Here is a 20890-nt window from a genome sequence, read left to right on the forward strand (position 1 = left end):
GGATGAGTATGCTGACTCTATAGCTCTGCCTATCCCGAGGTGCACTCTGGCCTCTTCTGTACCACATGATAAGCTTAGCCTCTTCCTATGATGGAGATGCCTGTGGCTGCTTAGCTCTTCCTGTGGCTTGTGGGTACATTTTGTTTGGAAATCAGAAAATATTAGGAAGCCTATGATGCTCACATATTAGCCATATCCTCTTTTCTAGCTTTTATTAGTGATAAAGCTAGTATTTTGATTTTTCACCTAGCTCTGTGTTGTATATCTCAATTGGGGAAAAGGGGGTGTTATTTAATGAATTCCCTAAAACAAACAGGGGAAGAAGCTGGAAACATGAGCTCCTTCTAAGATCGTACCCTCTTTCAGTCCTGTGCTGTATTTCCTTCTGTCTATGTCTGAATAGAAGGCCCAAAGAGCTTGGCTTTTAGATACAAAACAAGTTCATGCTTGGAATGAAACTGTTACCCATGGGTTACTCTGCCATTCCTTTTAAATTTAGCATAGAGGTATTTGGCAACTGGATTTGCCAAATTTCTATCAAGGAAATATTAGTCCACATAATGTCAGCAAAACAACTTGAAATCTCTCCAGGTAAATATTGATGAATCTCTGAGCTTTCTGAAAATGCAAACATCTCAGCAGTTGCTTATAGCCTCATGAAATGCATTCTGTTCAACATAGAGGCAGCTATCCCCAGGAAACAAGTGAACCCTTGTTTGTTCTGTTTATCTGAGGAATTTATTAAGTTGGACTCTCCCATGAAAGTTTGGGTAGGCACCTAGAAAAATATTAACCTTTCTCTGAAAAGAGGCTCAACTCTTGGCATGCTTCACACAAATGCATTCATTCTTGGGAAAATACCAGTTTAAAACAGGCACAAAAGGTCAGAATGCTAGAGCCCTCCTGTGTATGCCCCAACTTTTTTCTTTCCTTGGAAGTGTCCTCTTCAGTCCCAAGCAGAAAACTTGAACCCCTCCTGGGCACTTACTGCTGGCTCTAGACATTAATAGGCATACAGACAATACCATGCCCTAAAGCCACTCACCTTTCTCTACGTAGAAAACTCCAGTTACCAAGCATAAGCCTTGGCTGGCATTTAAATGTGCATCAGCAGATATCATACTAGGCAAGGCTTTGTGTGCGAAGGACTTCCAGTTTGAATGAGGTAGAAACTGGAAGAAAACAAGCAACCCAGTGAAATCCTGTTGACCTTCACTCTCAACCACTAGGATTTGAAGAATGGAGTAGTTTGTTCTGCTTAATCCTTAAAAAGATCCTCCATAGGATCTTTCATAAGGATCCTTAAAAGATCCTCCATAGGATCTTTCATAAGGATCCTTAAAAGATCCTTCATGATTAGGGAAGGTACAATCCTAACGCATATGTGTTTGGTGCTCTCTTAACTTGTCCAAGTGCTCACATGTGCCCACTGCCATGACTGGGCAATTGGAAGCAGATGATACAAGTCAGTTTTATCCTTCCTCACAACCTTCCATAGATGTCAAGAAAAGGATACAAGACAGCTAGTCGGGAAGCCTGGGTGACCTTAGGCATCCCATCTTTCTGGGTCTTGTTTTTCTCAACAATGCTAGATCAGTGTTTCCCAAATTTTATAGATGATTAAAATCTCCTAGATGGCTTTTTAAAATACAGATTCCAGGCCCTTGCTCTAGGAATATTAATCCATCAGATCTTGGATAGCAAATCGGAATCTTTATATTGTATGAGCACCCCTAACCCAAATTAGACTACCCTTAACCCAAATTAGACTATGAGCAGGGAAGGTTTGGAAAACACTGAATTCAATGCTGTAAAACATCTTTTCCAGGATGGGCGCGGTGGATCACACCTGTAATCCCAGCACTTTGGGAGGCTGAGGCAAGCGGATCATGAGGTCAGGAGATCGAGACCATCCTGGCTAACACGGTGAAACCCCGTATCTACTCAAAATACAAAAAAAAAAAAAAAAAATTAGCCGGGCATGGTGGCGGACGCCTGTAGTCCCAACTACTCAGGAGGCTGAGGCAGGAGAATGGCATGAACCCAGGAAGCGGAGACAGCGGTGAGCTGAGATCACGCCATTGCACTCCAGCCTGGGCGACAAAGCGAGATTCCATCTCAAAAAAAAAAAAAAAAGAAAAAGAAAAAAGAAAAAATCCTTTCCAGATCTAGTGATGGAAGTTTTAGGTGGATCATCTGAATTTAGCATGACAGTAGCTGTCAGTCCAACTTTCTCCACCTTTACGCATTCAGAGGACTTAACTGTGGGCAGCTCCTTCCTAGTGGGGTTGTGGGGGAGGTTTGTAATTAGCAGAAGCCAAGTAGCTAATTAAATCCAGATTACCTGGTAAATTTGTACTTATTCCATCCTGCATGGTAATTCACCAGCTGGCTTTATTTGAGTCTTCAAAGGTTTGCAGAAGATGTTTCAGTTTGTAATGATAATATCTCTGAAATTCCAAGACTGACAAAGATAAGACACTTTCATTTGACAAGCAAATTTTATAAATCACTTTCTTCTCCTTTGTCATGTCTTTAGCCTCAGGCATCTACTCTATTCTCAAAAAGAATACCACGGATAGAAGAACTTGACAGAGTTGAAAAAAGAAAGGAAAGGACAGAAAGACAAAAAAAGAAGGATGAAAGAAAGAGAGAAAGAAAGAAAAAGAAAGAAGGAAAAAGAAAGAAGGAAAGAAAGAAAAGACAAAGAAAAGAAAAGAAAGAAAGAAAGAAAGAGAGAGAAGGAAAGAAGCCACACCAAACCTGTTCATCACTATAATGATTGAGATTTACAAAAAATAAAGTTTCACACTTTTTAATTTAGCATCTACACAGAAAAACTGAAATTTTTACAAGGAGTCTTGACATTAAGAACTCAGTGACCTCTAACAATGTGGTGGATGAAGTATGCTGACTCACCCACTGTATTATATGTGTATACATATATATACACACACACATATATATAAAGGGGAGTTTATTAAGTAGTATTAACTCACAATATCATGTCTCACAATTGTCTGCAAGCTGAGGAGCAAGGAAGCCAGTCTGAGTCCCAAAGCTGAAGAACTTGGAGTCCGATGTTTGAGGGCAGGAACCTTCCAGCACAGGAGAAAGATGTAAACTAGGAGGCTAAGCCAATCTAGCCTGTTCACATTTTTCTGCCTATTTTTATATTGTGGCCGCACTGGCAGCTGATTAGATGGTGCCCACCCAGATTAATGGTGGGTCTGCCTTTCCTAGCCCACTGACTCAAATGTTAATCTCCTCTGGCAATACCCTCATAGACACATCCAGGATCAATACTTTGCATCCTTAGATCCAATCAAGTTGACACTCAGTATTAACCATCACACCCAGTCACTGAAGAAACACTGAAAATGTTTGATAGACTATTTTCAAACTCAAAAATGCTCTGATGCACGGACCATTTGGTAAAAGATATTAAGGGTCTCAGCTAAGTGAAAATAGAAATGCAGAGAGGTAAGTGTACGCTGGATCTAGTTTCTGCTTTGAAAATATTTAGCAAATCAGGTGAATTTGTCCTTCAAATTTCACAGCATCAAGAGACAAAGCCTAAGGAGGAGTCCTATCAATGTTAGTGAAATCTAGAAATAATAAAGCCCAAGTGACTTCATTAAAAAATATCTATTCCAAACTGCAGTGCAGATGGAAGAGAAAAATCACCTAACATAAGAATTTCTAACCACAAATTGGCCCTCATACATATTTGCTGCCTGAATTCATTCTAACTGGGTGTTAAATAAAACAAAACAAAAAAACCTCAGTCTATGAATTTGGTTTAAAGTTGCCTTGGGCAGATAATGCCATAGACATCTGGTATAAGCTAATGCAAATCCTCTCTGGAGAAATTCAGCCTAGGCTTTAAAGTATTCCCATAGATATAGTTCCAAGACTTATGAATGTATACAGTCAAAATTATAAAAATAACATAAGAAAATATGTCACTATTAGTGAGATCTAGCAGGAATAACACACAGTAGAATCAGACTTCAGAGATGGGAAAAATGAGAAGTAGAATGTTCAATAGTTAATTTTAATCAGTTCAAATCAGTAAAAGATGGAAAATATGAGAGAAGAAGAAACTACGAGACATAATCAAACATATTTAAAAAAGAACAAAATATACAATGTTAAAAACTTAAATGATGACTTTAACAATTGATTAAATACAGCTGCACTGAGCATCAGTGAATTAAAAGATGGATCTGAAAAAATTATGCAATATGCAGCACAAAGAAACAAAGTGGCAGAAAATATGAATAGTAATGAAGAGGAGGAGACTTAGAGTGAGAAGGATTTATATATTTCTAATTAGAATCCCAGGAGAAAAGCGGAGAGAGGTGGTTAGGGGGAGGGAAGGAGTGGAGAGAGAGAGAAATTAAAGAGTTAATGGCTAAGACTTTTCTAGAGCTAATGAGAGAGATCAAATCACAGATTCAAGTAGCCCCATGAATTTTAAGCAAGATAAAAAAAAATCTCTAGACATATTGTACTAAAACCACAGAACTCTAAAGACAGAGAAAAATCCTTACAGCAGCCAGAGCAAAACAACGGAGACCTATAAGGGAATTACATAAAGACAAACAGCTGACTTGTCAACAGCAGCAAAGGAATTCAGAAGGTCCTGAGGGAAAGATAATCTCAGCGTTCTAAGAGAAAGTAGCTGTCAACACAAAAATCAATATCTGACAACGTTTTTTTTTTGTCAAGAGCAATGGTGAAGTAAAGACATTTTCAGACAGATGATGACTTTTCCTCCAACAGGCCTTGACTAAAGGGGATTTTAAAGGATGCACTTTTGGAAGAATAACAGTAATCCCAGATGGAATTTCTGAAATGCAAGAAGAATTAGATGAGCAAAAACAAAGACAAATATACGGGAAAATCTCAACAAATATTACTAGATGAAAAAATAATGGTAATATTTTGTGGATTTAAAATACACTTAAAATACATAATAACAATAGTATGTAAGTTGGAATGGGGTGGACAGTTCTGAAATATCTTAAGGTTTTAACGTTATGTGCAAGGGCTGTAAATGTATTAATTTTTACTTTAAAAGTCATGTATGCATGTTGATACTTCTAGGATTAAAAAAACTGAAACAGAAGATGAATGTATAATTTCCAAGTTAATAAATAAGAAAAAACAAATGAAAGAAAAAACTTTATCAAGCAAAAAGCAGAGAGGACAGAAGGGAAAAATAAACATACAGAAGGCAGGAAAAATAACATGAAGTAAATCCAAATATATCAGTAATTACCATAAGTAAAAATAGCTACATATTCTATGGATACAATCTAAAACAGGCAAGATGATGAATGTAAATGGATAAAAATAGCTAGATGAAGCAAATACTACAAAAGAAAGTGGATGCACCTATAATAATATTAGGTAAAATAAACTTTAATAGAGCAAAAATGTTTACAAGAGATAAAAGGTCACTACACAATAATAAAAGGAATCCGTTCACCAAGAACAGATAACTTTTAATCAATATTCACCCAGTCACATAGTCTCGAAATACATAAAACAAAAAAATGCAAATAATGACAAGAAGAACCAGACAGATCCACCAACAGAACAGAAGACTTAAACATGTCTCTTCATAATCTTTAAATCAAGCAGGCAAAAAATCAGTAAGGATATAGAAGTTTAAACAATGTAACTAACATACCTGATGTGATGAACATATATAGGACACTACATCCCCAGATGGAGAAATTCATATTTTTTTCAAGCACACACTAAAAATTTATGAATATTTACTTTATAAAGGCCCATAAAGCAATCCTCAACAAATTTCAAAAGATGGCTGCTATAGATCACGTTCTCCACCTACAATGCAATTAGATTTAAAAATCAATAACAAAATAGTTACATAAACCATGTGTATTTAGAATTTAGGAACTTTTTTTTTTTTTTTGAGATGGCACGATCTCGGCTCTATCTGCACAGGCTCCGCCTCCCGGGTTCATGCCATTCTCCTGCCTCAGCCTCCTGAGTAGCTGGGACTACAGGAGCCCACCACCGCGCCCGGCTAATTTTTTGTATTTTTAGTAGAGACGGGGTTTCACCGTGGTCTCGATTTCCTGACCTTGTGATCCGCCCGCCTCAGCCTCCCAAAGTGCTGGGATTACAGGCATGAGCCACCGCGCCCGGCCTAGAATTTAGGAACATTTTAACTCATGGGCCAAGGGAAATCACAGCAGGAATCAGAAGAAAATTATAATTAAACAAAACTCATAGGATGTGTCTTAAGTCTTACTTGGAAGGAAATTTATAGCTTTGAAATGATTGTATTTTAAAAAGCTGCAAATTAGCAAGTTAAGTGAACATGTATTTAAGTTAAAAAAGAAATGGTTATTAATGTATCAATATTTCATGAACAAAATTTACAAACTATTTGGGAATTAAATATAATAATGTCCTTATTCTGTGTAGACACCTAGATTTGGCTATGCCTACCATTTGTTTAGTAAGTACTATGTATCAGACTTGGTGCTGAGATAAACCTGCATGTAATTTAGGAATGTAGACCCAGAAGGGGAAAAATAGGAAGAAAATAAATTTTAAAAGCTATATTATGCATTTGTATTATTAAGTTTGTAAGAAGATGGCTGTCTAAGTGGCTGGAAAAATACTTAGTTTCAACTTACTTTAAGAGACGTAGAGCTTTTAAAGAACTGGTTTTGTGCTTTAGTATAAGTTACAAACGTCTTCTTTCATAATTTAGTGTATCAACTCATTAAGAAAAGGTGGTATCATTGGTGTAATATAGAATATTAAATAGCCACTGTTTGAAAGACACTGTGCCAGATGCTATGTTCTGTTGGGTAGGAAGGGAAGAGAGGACAAGAAATTTTGAAGAGCCACTTAAGTGTGATAGGCTTTTAACTTTAACACTCAGCCTACCTCTTCAAAACTCCCAAATTAACCCAAACAACCACCCATAAAATCACTATTAACTACTACGTTAAACTATTCAAAGATTTTTATTTTTATTATTAATAATGGTGTAAAAAGGTATCTCTTCCACTGCTAAGAGCAGTATAAATCAGTAAAATTCAGCTGGAGGCCACTTTTAACCTTATGTTACTAAAGATGTAAGATGTTATACATTGTTTAGCCCAGCACTTGTGGGTTTAGAACTTTATCCTGAAGAAATAATTACTAGAGTGTGCAAACATTTAGCTGTAACAGCAGAGGTTTATGATTGTGAAAACCTAGGGACAATTAAAAAGTCTAAAAAGAGGATATTAGTTAAACAAATTATGATAATACCAGCATTAAAATAATATCATAGAAGAATATTTAATGACATGCTTCGTAATACTAAATGAAATAAGCAAGTTACAGAACAGTATAATCTACTTTTTGTGCATATAAAAAATTACTATAAGGACATAAACCCATACGTTATTATTGCTGATTATCTCTAAGTGTCAAAATTATGGAAGAAGCTTTTCTTTCTTGTTTTGTAGTTTTTCTAATCTATATTGTTTAAATTACCTGTACTATTCATGTGATTGCAAAGGAAACAGTAAAATGTATATATTTTTAAAACATTGACTCTATTTCTAGTGTTTTCTTATTTTCTTATGAAAACCACTGTCCAATTTCTTTTGTTCTGCTTGCATGGCCCTTTGGAACTGACGTGGCCTTAAAGCAAGGCTGTCTCTTTGAATTCTAAGGTCTACTGTATAGTCTGTGAGGTGTCTACAATGCTTGAATGTTCAACAACATTGGAAGATGAGTACTGTTTATGTTTCCAGTTAGAAATATCATTCTGAATTTGTAAAAAGATGCAGATATTTTAGCTTAGAATTGAATGGATGCATCAGGGTTAATTAGCAATGCTTCAGATTATAGACCACTGCCGCTTCTTGTGCAACTAACCATCAATTAGCTATGCTAATGAGAAAAGCAGGAAATGATTGCAGGAGAAAATGAAATCAGTACGGAAAAAAGAAATACAACTGATTTTGCTCGCTAGTTTCAGCCATCAACTGTCAAAACTTACCAGGATGACATATAAGTATAAATTCTAACCTCTTCTTGGAAGAGACAGTATATTAATAAGAAAGTAATGTTAATTCTTTTTTTTTTTTTTTCCCTAAATAGCATGCGTTCATGACTCTGGCTCACTTTATTTTTGGCCCCAGGTCAGGTCTCCCAAAGGGTTTCCCAGCAGTCACTTCAGAGTCTCCTGCAGAGTCACCATCAAGCAGACCTCTTCCTTGGGATGCCGTGTCGTCGCCCCAACCCTTGACTTCTGGTATCACCATCTCCTGTCACCTGGGCTCCAGTCTCTGTCTGATGGCCTCAAACAGGACATCAAAGCATAGCTACCAGTTTGAAGGTGCCCTCCGGCTTGGCAGGAACCACGTGGACAAAAGTCTTGTAGAGTACAGCACCCTTGGGCAGCCTGGTGATCAGATCCACAGCCTCCGTGTTTCTGGGATGAGGCATGTAGACCTCCTTAGTGTAGCGGACTATCCCCTCTTCCAGGGCATACAGACATTTATTCTTCCCAAGACCCACATGGGCACCTGGGTGCCAGCGGAAATGGAGCTGTGTTCCAATGATGTTCCCAGCATGAACATAGTGACCTTCCATTTTCTTAATGCCTAGGCGTTTGCCTGATGACTTTCCACCAAGGTTTCTGGAGCTACCACCCGTCTTCTTGGATGCATATCTGACAGCAAGAGTTGTAGCAGGAGTGGAGCTCAGCAAGGATGTAACAGCTGTTCGGGTCCTCAGCGCCAGCACCACAGACGCCATGTTTGCGTTCACTCGAAAGTAATGTTAATTCTTTTGAAGTTTTTTCCTTTTCTTGATTATCCTTCAGAAACACAATACCTAATTAATAAAATGACCAGAATATGAGCAGCAGGAAACTTATAGACAGAAGGTTAGTCAGAGGTTCTAATGTAATCCCTAGGGGAACTCTTAAAAAAAAAATCAATGTAGAGGTCTTACTCCAAACTATTAAAATCAGAATCTCTGTGGAAAGTGCTAATTAATCCATAAGATGCATAATGTATTTCAACTTGATTCCAACTGCTGAATATTTGCTTTGCACTGAGTTCTCCTTTTGGACAGGAAGGGACTCTGATAAACCACCTCTGGTTCCTTCATCCCCATCTCCATCACTCCAGTTTAGGCAGGAAAACTTTTCCAATGAGACAGTCTTACAGGTGTCTCCTTCCTGATACACGATCCTTAAATACTTTCCTACTGGCTCTCTTCTCTGTTAAGGGCTTGGATGATTTTCTAAAAGGGAAACCTTTATATGAGAGAATGCAGGATACCTAAGCAGTATCTACCTACCTAGTGCCATGATAAATATTTGGACGCAAAGAAAACAGGAAATAAATTATCAAGTGGAGATTGCAGCTCCCCAGAGAGCTCCAGATGACAGGTTCCTGGAAAGTGTTCCAAGATCTGTTTGTTCTCCAGTCCTGAGAACAATAATCTTTGTGGCTGTACTTTTCTTCTTCTTTCCCTACATTTCACTTTCACAACTTTAAAAAGTTATAATAGCTTGCATTATATGCCTACTGCCTAAAGTTTTAAGACAAAAGAATTACAAATATCAAAATTAAAATAATCTGTGAGCCTCCCTCTTCACCACTCCAGAGAAATATATCATTAATGTCATTAGTGTATATCTTCCATGTTTTCTATGTGTAGAAACATGGATTTTATTTTACAGAATTGAGTCATCATATATGTACACTTTTGAAACTTGCTTTTTAATCTTAACCTTATGTTTTGAGAATTTTTCTGGATCATCAAGCTCAAAATCGAGATTTTTGTGTATACAGCAAAGCCCATCATAGAGATTTACTATCATTTATTTAACCATCCCTCCACATTAGATCTTGATTATTACTTCTGAAATCTGCTTTGTTTTATCTTTTTCCACTACTTATCAGAAAACAAGATCAGCCCTGGTGAGTTCATACCAATTGCTTTTTGTAACTGGTGCTTGACATTGTATCCAATAATTTACCAAAGTCACAGATGATAATTATGGATACTGAACCCTTAACCCCTCCTATGCTACATATTCTTTTCTCCAATTTTTGTATCCAGCACTTGTTTCATTGGTGATGATACTGCTTTTCCTTCTTTAGGCTAGGCCACACTCCTCAAAAATCCTGAAGTTTACTTCATCATCTTCCAAATATGTATGTATGGAAGATTCATCATTTTAGTAGCTAACTTACACTGAATGTTACTGTATATACTGTGACAATAGGTTTATGTGATTTTTTATTTGACCTTTATGATAATAACACAGGGTAAATACTACTATTATTCCCATTTTACAGTCAAAGAAAGTGAGGCTTCTTTTGAGTAACTTGCCCAATATCACACACAACTAGTAAGAGGCAAAGCTGGGCCCCGAACCCAGAACTATTTTCTTCTGAACAATTTTTTTTCATTATTATTAACTAAAGTCCATATTTATTCAAATTTTCTTAATTGTTACCTAATGGCCTTTTTCTGTTCCAGCATCATGTCCAGGATAAAACATTACATTTCTTTGTCATGATCCATTAGGTTCCTCTTGGCTATGACAATCTCTTAGACTTTACTTGTTTTCTCTAATAGAGTCACCCCTCATCAACTACAACACCATAGCATCTATAATTCACTGGACATTGCTATGTATGGTTCTGATCCTCACAGCAACCTTCCAAAACAGATGTTTTAATTCTCGTTTTACAGATAAGAAAATCGAGGCTTAGGGAGATGAGAACTAATGGTGCAGGTTACAAAGCTGGTAAATAATGGAACTCGGATCCCGACCCAGGACTATCTGACCATGAGTGTCATGTTCTTTTCACTACTCTGGTTTAGATGACTTATGTATGTGTGCTTTTTATAAATAATTCTGAATGCTAAAACCAGAGTCAGGGTGCCGTAAAGAAGATCTACATCTGGTTCAACTTTCTTATCTAATATCTAATATCCAAGCATTTTCTATAGATTATCCAACGAAAGGTTCTAAACATATAGTCAAAAGGTATCAGTGTAGTTTGTACACGTTTTCACAAAGCATTGCCCAATTTTGAACAGTCCTGATTGTTAGAAAGCTCTGTGTTCCCCCAACTGATTTTTATCCTTTGGTCTTAATGTGGCTCTTAGGAGCCAAACACAATCATCTAAGCCTTCTACCTAAGTACCCTGCAGGCAGACACATCTCCCCCAGACTCTCTTCTGGCAGAGTACGGCTTAGTTTATTTTTCCTCAGCATCCTAATGATGCTACTTTAAATCACAGTGACTTGCAGTATCCCTATTTAGTTGCAAGTCCTTATAGTGCATTATAGTACAGCAATGTGTATGTCCTATACAATCAGGACTCAATAATTGCTGTTGACTTACTCCTTGCTTAAAGGGAACCACTTACCACCATCACGATCTCTTCTCACCTACCCTCCCCACACACTACATTTCTAAATCCTCAAGCCCAAAGGGCCCTAACACTGACACTTTCTGCAACCCTTTAAATGAGGCAGCTCTCCCTAGAAAACCCCTTGAGACACAAGTTTGGAAAGTGAGTCAAACGTAAGAGGGATGTCTTCTCTGAGTCTGACAAACAAGTTAAAGGGCAAAAGCAGTGAGCCGTGGACGCCTGGAGACAGTTTCTTTCTTCCTGAATCCCCCACGCGCAGAGACAGACAGGATCTGCTAGGACAGCGCGCAGGGCGGGGCGGGGACCAGCGCGCCAGGAGCGGGGCGGGCTTCCAGCAGCTGGTTTTTGCTGAGGGCTGAGGGACGGCTCAGCGACGCCACGGCCAGCAGCGCTAGCGTCCTCCACAGCAACAGTTACTCAAAGCTAATCAGATAGCGAAAGAAGCAGGAGAGGGAGTCAAGAAATTCCGTGAAGGAGTCCTTACCAAAGTTGTCTAGGTCCTTCCGCGCCGGTGCCTGGTCTTCGTCGTCAACACCATGGACAGCGCCCGCGAACCGACTCCGGGGCGCTTGGACGCCGCTTGCTTCTGGCAGGTCTGGCAGCGCTTTGATGCGGATGGTGAGTAGAACAAGCTACTTGCACACTCAGGTGTAGACGTGGCTCTAAGCTCAGCCCACTGAAAGGACCTAGAGTTTCCCCTTTACTGTAGGGAAAGTTATCGACCTGGGTTGTTAATGCATTGTACCTAATACAGTATCATTAACAGACGTTTGGCATACTGGTGATACACATCTATATACCTTGTTAAAATTCTAAGTGGTAGAATTTCCACTTTCCCCTTTCCAATCTCTCTTTGTGTGTGCGCGCGCCATATATATGGTAGACAAACATATATATTGTTTATATCATGACTAATATCATTGTATACATTCAAGGCTTGTGGGACTCAGCTATTTGAAGTCATCCTTCCCTAAATGGGCTCACTTTCACTCAGTGACTTTGTTGTACACCCTTCACTCTCTCAAAATGAGGATAAATTTTATCAACTTTCAAAACGACTCCTCCGCCAAAAAAAAGACTCCTCCACCAAAAAACTACTTGAAAATAAAATGAAACTACTTAATATCTGTTTTTATTAATAAAGAAACAAAATATCTAAAAGATGTGTTTTAACTCTGCAAACTGGGATTCAATACTTACACCTGTTAAGTTTCTCCAGGCTTCAGAAATTTCTGGGTTACATTTTATTGTTAAGTTCACGTTTATTCGTAGATTAAAATCCATGGACTTAATAGCCTTTTTTTCCCAAACACTAATATAAACCCTAGCATAAAGCACTTATTCTGGAACGGTGTTTACTGTTCAAACCCATATCTTCTAGAGGTAGGTGTTGGCACTTTGTTATTGGAATAACAAAAATAGTGTTGATGGAAGCTTTATAAATTGTGAGAGTAAAAACATATTTAGATAAATACTGTCATGTGTTATTTTATATGTTACTATTATTTATGTTTATTTTCTTGCATTTAGAAAAAGGTTACATAGAAGAGAAGGAACTTGATGCTTTCTTTCTCCACATGTTGATGAAACTGGGTACTGATGTAAGTACTTGCACACTAAGCCTTAATGTATGCCTCTTAGTAAGATACACACATCCAAGTCTTATGTTGATTTGTACCTATTAATTCCATCTGACCTCTTTTCTTCCTTGCATGTATGTAATTTCTCCCCCTCTCCTAGCAACATAGAGGGATTTAGGCAGGTTTTATAAAAGGCACAACTGTAGCATTAGACATGCTGGTCACTGACTTTCAGTGTAACATCTGTCATCCACTCAGAGATCTTAACTGTAGACTCAGTTAACTTGGTTTTGAATGTCTCCTTGGTTATGTCTCTGCTAATTGATTTATACCTGGGGATAAAGTAGCCCAATTTGTTCAAAAAGCTGGAAAAGATGTTAAGCACATTAAGGCTCTGGGTGTTTCATATGTATGATAGTCCTCTGATAGCAAACTACAAACCATTTAAAATCATTTTTCCATTATTCATTTTATTAGAAGAGGTTACAGATTTTTCAGGGAATGACAAACCAGGAAACAGCCAGCATACCCAGAGCCCAGATATAAATGGAAGCCAATCTATCTAGTGTCCATCTGATGGTAAATCTGTCCTTGGGAGATGTAAGTGAACTCTTGAAAGTCTCTGTAACAAAGCAGAGAAAAATTTTACACAGAAACACATGAGCAGAGGCCAGCCTGGGGATGGGCTCGATATGATGAAAGCTCCAGCAGGGCATGCATAGTAGAAGGAGACGCTCTAGGGACAACTGAATTTAAATGAATGATGGAGATAATTTGTCCTTATCCTTTAGCTGTTTATCTGAAGAATAGAAGTGCATCACATTCTCATGTGAGAGCTCAGTGAGGGAACAAGGAGCTCCTCACCACTGTTGAGAACATGGAAAGGGTATGGGATGGGGGTGCAAAGGAAGCCAGTTCAGAAACAAAGGGGCTGACATCTGCCCCCTTCAGCCGCACAGATCTCTTGGTCCCCCTCTATTTCTGTCTGCCTCTCATATTCTGTCTCTCTTTTTTATGTCTGTCTCTGTCATTTTTCTGCTCACTTCTGTTTCTCATCTCTGTGTTTCATGGCTCTCATCTCCCACTGTTTCTTCCTTTCTCTCTGACCTCTCTGTCGCTCATCTTTCTTGTCTCTTTCTTATATCTGTTTCTCATTTGTTTCTCCATCTGTCTGTCTCTTTGTTTTCCCACTCTTTTTCCAGTCTCTCTGCTTCTCAAAGCTCTTTTGTTCTCTCCTTTTCCCAGGTCTTTTATTTCTCCTTTCTTCTTTCTTTCTTATCTCTCTTTTTGACTTTCACTTCTTTCCTCATCATTTTCTCCTTCACCCTTTTCTTTGCCTCTTATCTCCCTTTTTCTCTACCTTTTATTGCTCTTTGTCTGCTTGCACTCCACCCCTTACCCTGTGCAGCCTGTGAAGTGAAAGGATCAGCAGATGAGAAGGATAGAGACATGAGTCCCTTCTTTCCTCTCGTCAGACCACTTGCACACACTCGTTTTTATCCTTCATTCTTGTACTTACACAAGCTACAGGTAGAGCTGAGGAAGCCTCCACCAAGTGAGGCTTCTGCCTCAATCTTGCAGCCAGTTTCACATGCCAGCAGCCCATGGTGAAGCCCACCAGCCTTGTCCATAGGGCTTCTATTTATATCTGTAAATGTAAGGCTCATTGTGCTCCAGGAACCCATCTTATCTATCATGAACATGGGTATTTGAGGAAGGCAAAAAGACAAAGTTAAAACCATTCAAAATCTTGGAATAAATGGGATGGTCAGCTCCTAAAAATCTATCATCAGGGACCTGGACTTCTCACCTTTTCAGAGGGCTCCTTGCTCTAGTGATTTATAAAAGGGAGGAGAAAAATTGCTATCAGTGTTGAAGCTGGAGTATCTAATTTTCATTCATCGAGTTGGGGTCTGCTCTAAGCTGAGGATGCTGTGAGAGATCTTCATCTGAGGCCTTGGCTAACCTTAGAAGCATTGTTGCCTTTGTGAGAGAAAAGAGGGATGTCATCTCTTGCAGCTTGACTGTTTTTATCACTGCCCCTATCTCAGACCTGGTCCATGGACTAATGCTCTTACACAGGGGCAAGCATAATCCTTGAGGAAAGAGGATAACAAAGGACTCACTGGTGTCCTGCGCAACTGCATTCAGTGCAAATGTCCCTGAGGCTGGAAAGGGGGTTGGAAGGTCTCATAATCCTTAGCCTAGTGCAAATCAAATCAAATTTCAGTGTGCCTGAGAGTTATATTTTCTTTGTTAAAATGCAGACCCCTAGGTCTCATCCTGTAAGTATTTAAGTACATTTGGGGTCTGCCAAGGATCTTTCATTTTAAAAGCACTCAAAGTCAGTTTGCATGTTTTTTTACCCTCTTTTCCTCCAGGAACGGTGACTTTTGGAGAGGGGGTTCTAATATAATTAGGCCAATCCCACTGAGTTGTGGCAAGAGCCCCAGGCACATCTCATGAGCACTTGGCTGGGAAGAAAGCTTTTGGAGCCAGGATGATAAGTTTGAACTCTTAACTAGAAATGATATCATCTGCCATTGGATGCCTTTCAAAATTCTGAGGCACTACTCTGGGAAGTGTGCTTGCAGGGACCTTCACTGGGCACTCCATGTTACCTGGACAACCATGATTAAGGAAGCTATTCCTAATTTTGGGTTTTGTCTCCGATGAGTAATAAGCAGGCCTTAAGGAAGTTCTTAACAATAGGGCAGGATTTCCAAAATGGAAGCCCTTTCAGTTGAGGAACAGTCACCATTTGACTGTGACATCTACTTTTGATTGGTAATGCCCAGTGAGTACAGAATCCAGCAGCAGGGAGGCCTCCACAATCAGGCAGCCCCTCGCTCTGGTGTTCAGCAGTGGTAAGCCATCCTTCAAAGGCATGAATAGCTCTACTTTCCTCTGCTGATTACTGGGTCACAGAGACCTCAGAAGAAGGTATTTTGAGGTTTCTAACAGCAAGCTGCCTGCTAGTCTATCCAGGAGAGCAACCAGCTTGCTTGTAATTACCTGTTCCTCAGAGCCTTGGAGGGGATTGACTTAATGGAACCATCAGCTGCAATTGCTGCTGTTTCTGTTACTCCCTGCAAACCTTTTCTTTCAAAATGCTGAGATTTTAGCCAGTCCATGGATAAGCATCAGATTCTATGTGTACATACCCCTCATGTACAGACTGTAGCACATCCTGGGCCTCTTTCAATACTTCAGGGATTATAAGTACCCTGCTGGAGCCTAGTGTCTCAGATAAGGACTGATAGGAAATTACAACAGAAGAAGCCCCAGTTTCTTTTGCTTTAGGTCAAAGGGATAGTCATGAGCTTTGGGGTTCGGGATCTGAGAAGATAGAAGCCAAGATTCTGTGCCCTCAAACTAAAGGTAATGTAGAATCTGGCTACTGCTTATTTGGCTTCACATTTATTTACTTTAAAATCTAATTTTTCACCAACATGACCCATGTTAGTTAACTTCCTTTGGGAATGCCCAGCCCATCATAAAGAATCATTTATTCATCCAACAGATCCTGTGTTCCAGAGATAAATAAATGAATGCTATACTTGCGGAGTTCTTAATCTAAAATATCAAGCTGAAATTCAAAGTGAAGTTCGACCCTGTTGAGTGATTTCCTGTTGAGTATTGTGCTTTTCCTGTATGGTACATGAACACTCAAATGTAAGCACACACAAAATCTTTGGTGCTGAGACTAGACAGGTTAATCCCACCATGATTAAGTGGGGTGTCACATGAGGAAACCTGGTTGACAGAAGATCCTGGAGTCTCAAAGAACCTGTTCACCTTCTACAGAGAATAAAAAAAATGTGCCTCTTGTCTCTGAAGGCCCACTCCAAAGAAGGCTCATGGTTGGGGAAAGGATAACTATGTGTGGAGGCAGAAATCCGATACTCATTCCCTATCTCTGCACCTAGAGCTGCGTGATAGCAACATGCCATTTAAAACTCCTGTGTCTCAATTTTCCTATCCATAAAATAATAATTATTAGAATAATGTTTTGGTCTGCCTGTTTCACAGTGAAGACCAATAAGATAACATAAGTGAAAGGTGCTTTTAGTTGCAAAAATACCCAACGTGTATATTCTTATGCTGATGCAATATCTTCTTGGGTCCTTAGTTTTCCCAGTGTTTATTCTACGCCCCACTTTGCCACAGATCCACCAAGCGGTTATCCCACACAGGATCATTGAAGCTTACTCTCTTAAACACTGAAATGCTTTTAAGATTTTATATATATACTGTATATATTTATATATGTGTGTATATGTGTGTGTGCGCATATATATATATGTATGTGTGTGTATATCTATATCTATATCTATATCTATATATATATATATATATATATGATTTCCAGTTTATGAGAGCAAGTTTTCCAAGCTAGGATGCCTTAAGTCATACTCACCACTACCTTTGGTCCTTCATGAGGAAAGGAGGCTACTCAAAGGAAGACAGAAGACAACAGACAGACTGTCATCTCAGGGACCTGTTAGACTTGCTCTGTCTTAGACAAATGATACAGGCATTATCTCTCATTTCTTCATTTGATGCTTTGGTTCCAAATCACTAATTTATTTTTTCACATTTTTAGTCTGATGTGTGTTCATTTAGAAAGGTATTCTTTTTTTTTTTTGAGAGGGAGTCTCACGTTGTTGCCCAGGCTGAAGTGCAGTGGTGCGATCTTGGCTCACTGCAACCTCCGCCCCATGGGTTCAAGCGATTCTCCTGCCTCAGCCTCCTGAGTAGCTGAGATTACAGGCACGTGCCACCACGCCCAGCTAATTTTTTGTATTTTTAATAGAGACGGGGTTTCACCATGTTAGCCAGCATGGTCTCAATCTCCTGACCTCATAATCCACCCACCTCAGCTCCCTCAAGTGCTGGGATTACAGGCGTGAGCCACCACGCCCGGCTGGTATTCATTTTTTTTTGTTTTTAACTAGACCCTTCACTGTTCCCCATTTATAATCACCATATGAATATGTTTGGTTGATGTTTACAGAGTCAGACTGTCCAAGTCCTCTTATTTTAATCATTTTGGGTTTCTAAATACAGGACCAAAGCCAGAGAAACAGCAGATGACCTTGATATGGCTAGGATACACAGATTCATTTGATGGATACATCATCTCAATCACAAATGCTAGTGGTTTCGGTTTATAACTTCAAAAAATAGCTATACATATAGATGCTATTTTTTAGTTCTTATTCATATAACTTTTGTTTTTTTTTTTTAGAGACTCACCTTCACTACAATTTATTTCAAATAAAGTTTATTGATCACTATTTATTATCCATTTGGGAACTATACAAGCCATTAATTCATTAACTTCTTTCTATTGCATGAATTTCATCTATTTATCATCCCCTGCAGCAAAAGGCAACAAGTAAAAAAGAAAAAAAAAAAAGGAAGTACAATTCTATCTTTATACTTACTGACAAAAGTTTGTGTATGATTGAACAGGGAAGAGGCAAACTACTGACTGACATGAAACTTGGCAGTTCCCTATATATCCAGTATCCACACCAATCCTGGAATTTTAGAGAATCAGATATTAGAGGATCCAGTAGCTTAAATTATATCAGCTCACAGCACCTTTTCTACCTTACATTGAACATTTGCTATGCACCCACCTCCTACAATGAGTTGGCACGATGGATGCCAATGTCAGGGGTTGAGGTCTAGCATAATGCCCAGGAACTTCCCTAGCATTAAAATTGTTCTTGCTGACCAAAGTGTTCCCTGGTTTTCTAAGAATAGGCTTTCAAACCTTCAGGCTCTTATAATATTTAAAGCATCTGGTTATCTAACTAGTTGCCAGAACCTATCCTGAAAAATCCCCAAAGCAAGTCATCAAGCTTTCCTTGCATTTTGTTTGAACCATTTCTCATTTATTAACAACTTAATGCTGGAATGCAATGACTCCATTAGGTGTTCTCTGCCTCATCTCAAGCAACAACAAGGTGTGGTGGAAAGTGCACTAGACCAGATATCAAATGTGCTGGTTTCAAGATTGTTCTGCCAGTATTCAGCAGCATCACCCTTCTGGCCTATTTTCTCATCAGTAAAATGAAAGGGGAGTGTCTCAGATCCTTAGAAAAGATTGCCAAGCATCCTCTGATTTTTTTCTCCTTTACTCTTTTGCTTCTAAATCACGAAGACTAATCTGAATGAATCATATGTTTTGATTTATAGTGCAGCAATGGATAAAATTATCATGAATTTGAGTATTAGTCTTCATATGTTAAGATCTGGAAGGTAGAGAGTTTGTACTACTTTTCTACTAGATTTTCTACTCCCTGAAAAACATTTGCCATATGCAGTCTTCCCTGGGTTTTATTCCTGAGAGCAACATGTGGTGCCATGCTAAAGTGTTTTAGGACATTTTGTTCTAGGAAGGACTAAAACAGAGCCTGGGTTGTTCTGGCAAGTTCTTTGCCATATGCAAGAGGTCAACTGAAGCGATGACAGCCTGAGGGGAAGAGGTGAGGACTGACAGCCTCTCCGAGTCAAGAATACAAAAAAACCAAAAACATTTTCTCAGCTAGTGATGGGAAAATGATAAAGGAGAATTTCCATGTAAGAAGCGGGAGCACAAAAGAAAAAACAAGTTTCCCAAAGAGGAAGAAGCTAGTAGGCCAGCAAGGAAGCCAGGGGCTGAAGGGTATAGTACATTTTTTTCTGCCTCCCAGGGCCTTTGTGAAGATCCAGGGAGATAATACTTGTTAAAGAGCATGGCTTAGAGCCCATCCTCTGGCTGGCACTCCAAAAATGTTTATTTACCTGCTCTTCTTTCCTATTCTTGTGAATTGGATGTAGCAGTTGTTAATTCCCCACCACATTTCTCTTTCCATCATCTCCTCTCTTCTTCCATTAGGGAGAGGTCCCAGTGGAAAGGAAGGCTAGACAAAGATGCCTTCCACCAGCCTGTGATGGAGGGCAAAGACCAGGTCTCTTTTGCTGACTATAATGTCACCAGTGGCCAGAATTGTGTTTGGCACATGGTAGGTGCTTGATAGAAAGCAGTGTTTTCTGAGTTTTGTACCTGAAGGCAACATGTGGTGGGCTAAAGTGTTTTAGGACGTCTTGAACCTGGGTTGTTCTGGCAAGTTTTTCCTTATCTCAGGATGTTGCATCACCAGCACATGCTAGGGTTATTCTTGAAAAATACAAGTAAGAAAAGCAGAAGAACTGAGTCAGCCCAAGGCCACCCAGATAACTGTGCTGTACACATGTGCACAGATGATGCATCCAGAGAGTGTCCTGAAGGCTGAGTCACTTCCACCCCCAACACCAACAGGGAGGGTAGTGAATCAACAGGATTACCTCTTCTAAGTCCCTCTAACTTACAGCTGGAGGGCTTGGGACCAGAGATAGCATGATAGTATTAAGGAGAATGAATTTAGCATAAATTTCAGCAAGTCTAGAATCTTAGAATTGGGCACTCTTTGGGATTATCTATGCTTCTCAACCCTTGCATCAGAATTCATTATTTATTGTTGGTTACATATGTCACTTTTACTGTAGTAACCATAAAATCCACCAGAGAAGACAATTAAGGTTCAACGTAGAAGGGAGTTGTAACATCTTTGGTTAACTCAGCAATTACCTTATTACTTTGGTCTCCTCTTTAATTATTTCTCCCTTCTCATTATTTTTTTTTCCTTAGAGAATACAAAAGAAGATTAAAAAGGAGTTACATACACTTGGAGGCCCAGAACAACTAGACTTTTCAGTTAAAAAATGTAAAACCTCTGAGTTACTGGGAAGAAAACCTGTAATTACAATACAATCTTTTGTCACAACCAAATATAACACTGTTCAAATTTGTTCTTTCAGCA

At 38.9% G+C, this 20890-nt stretch overlaps 1 protein-coding gene and 1 pseudogene across 2 annotated transcripts in view; one reads left to right on the forward strand and one right to left on the reverse strand.

Annotated features, from left to right (window-relative positions):
• Window positions 1-8157: 8157 nt before the first annotated feature.
• LOC101007411 lies at window positions 8158-8834 on the reverse strand (annotated as a pseudogene). The gene has a single exon (XR_645796.4). The product of XR_645796.4 is annotated as a 39S ribosomal protein L27, mitochondrial pseudogene (transcript).
• A 106-nt stretch (window positions 8835-8940) lies between these two features.
• SCGN (secretagogin, EF-hand calcium binding protein) overlaps window positions 8941-20890 on the forward strand; it is a 52500-nt gene continuing 40550 nt past the window's right edge. Inside the window, exons 1-2 of the mRNA XM_003897140.3 lie at window positions 8941-12072; window positions 12985-13055. Coding sequence (XP_003897189.1) covers window positions 11991-12072; window positions 12985-13055 — 153 coding nt within the window. The 5' untranslated portion in view covers window positions 8941-11990. The remainder of the gene's footprint in view (window positions 12073-12984; window positions 13056-20890) is intronic.

This window comes from Papio anubis, chromosome 6 (genome assembly GCF_008728515.1).
Source record: "Papio anubis isolate 15944 chromosome 6, Panubis1.0, whole genome shotgun sequence".
NCBI lineage: Eukaryota > Metazoa > Chordata > Mammalia > Primates > Cercopithecidae > Papio > Papio anubis.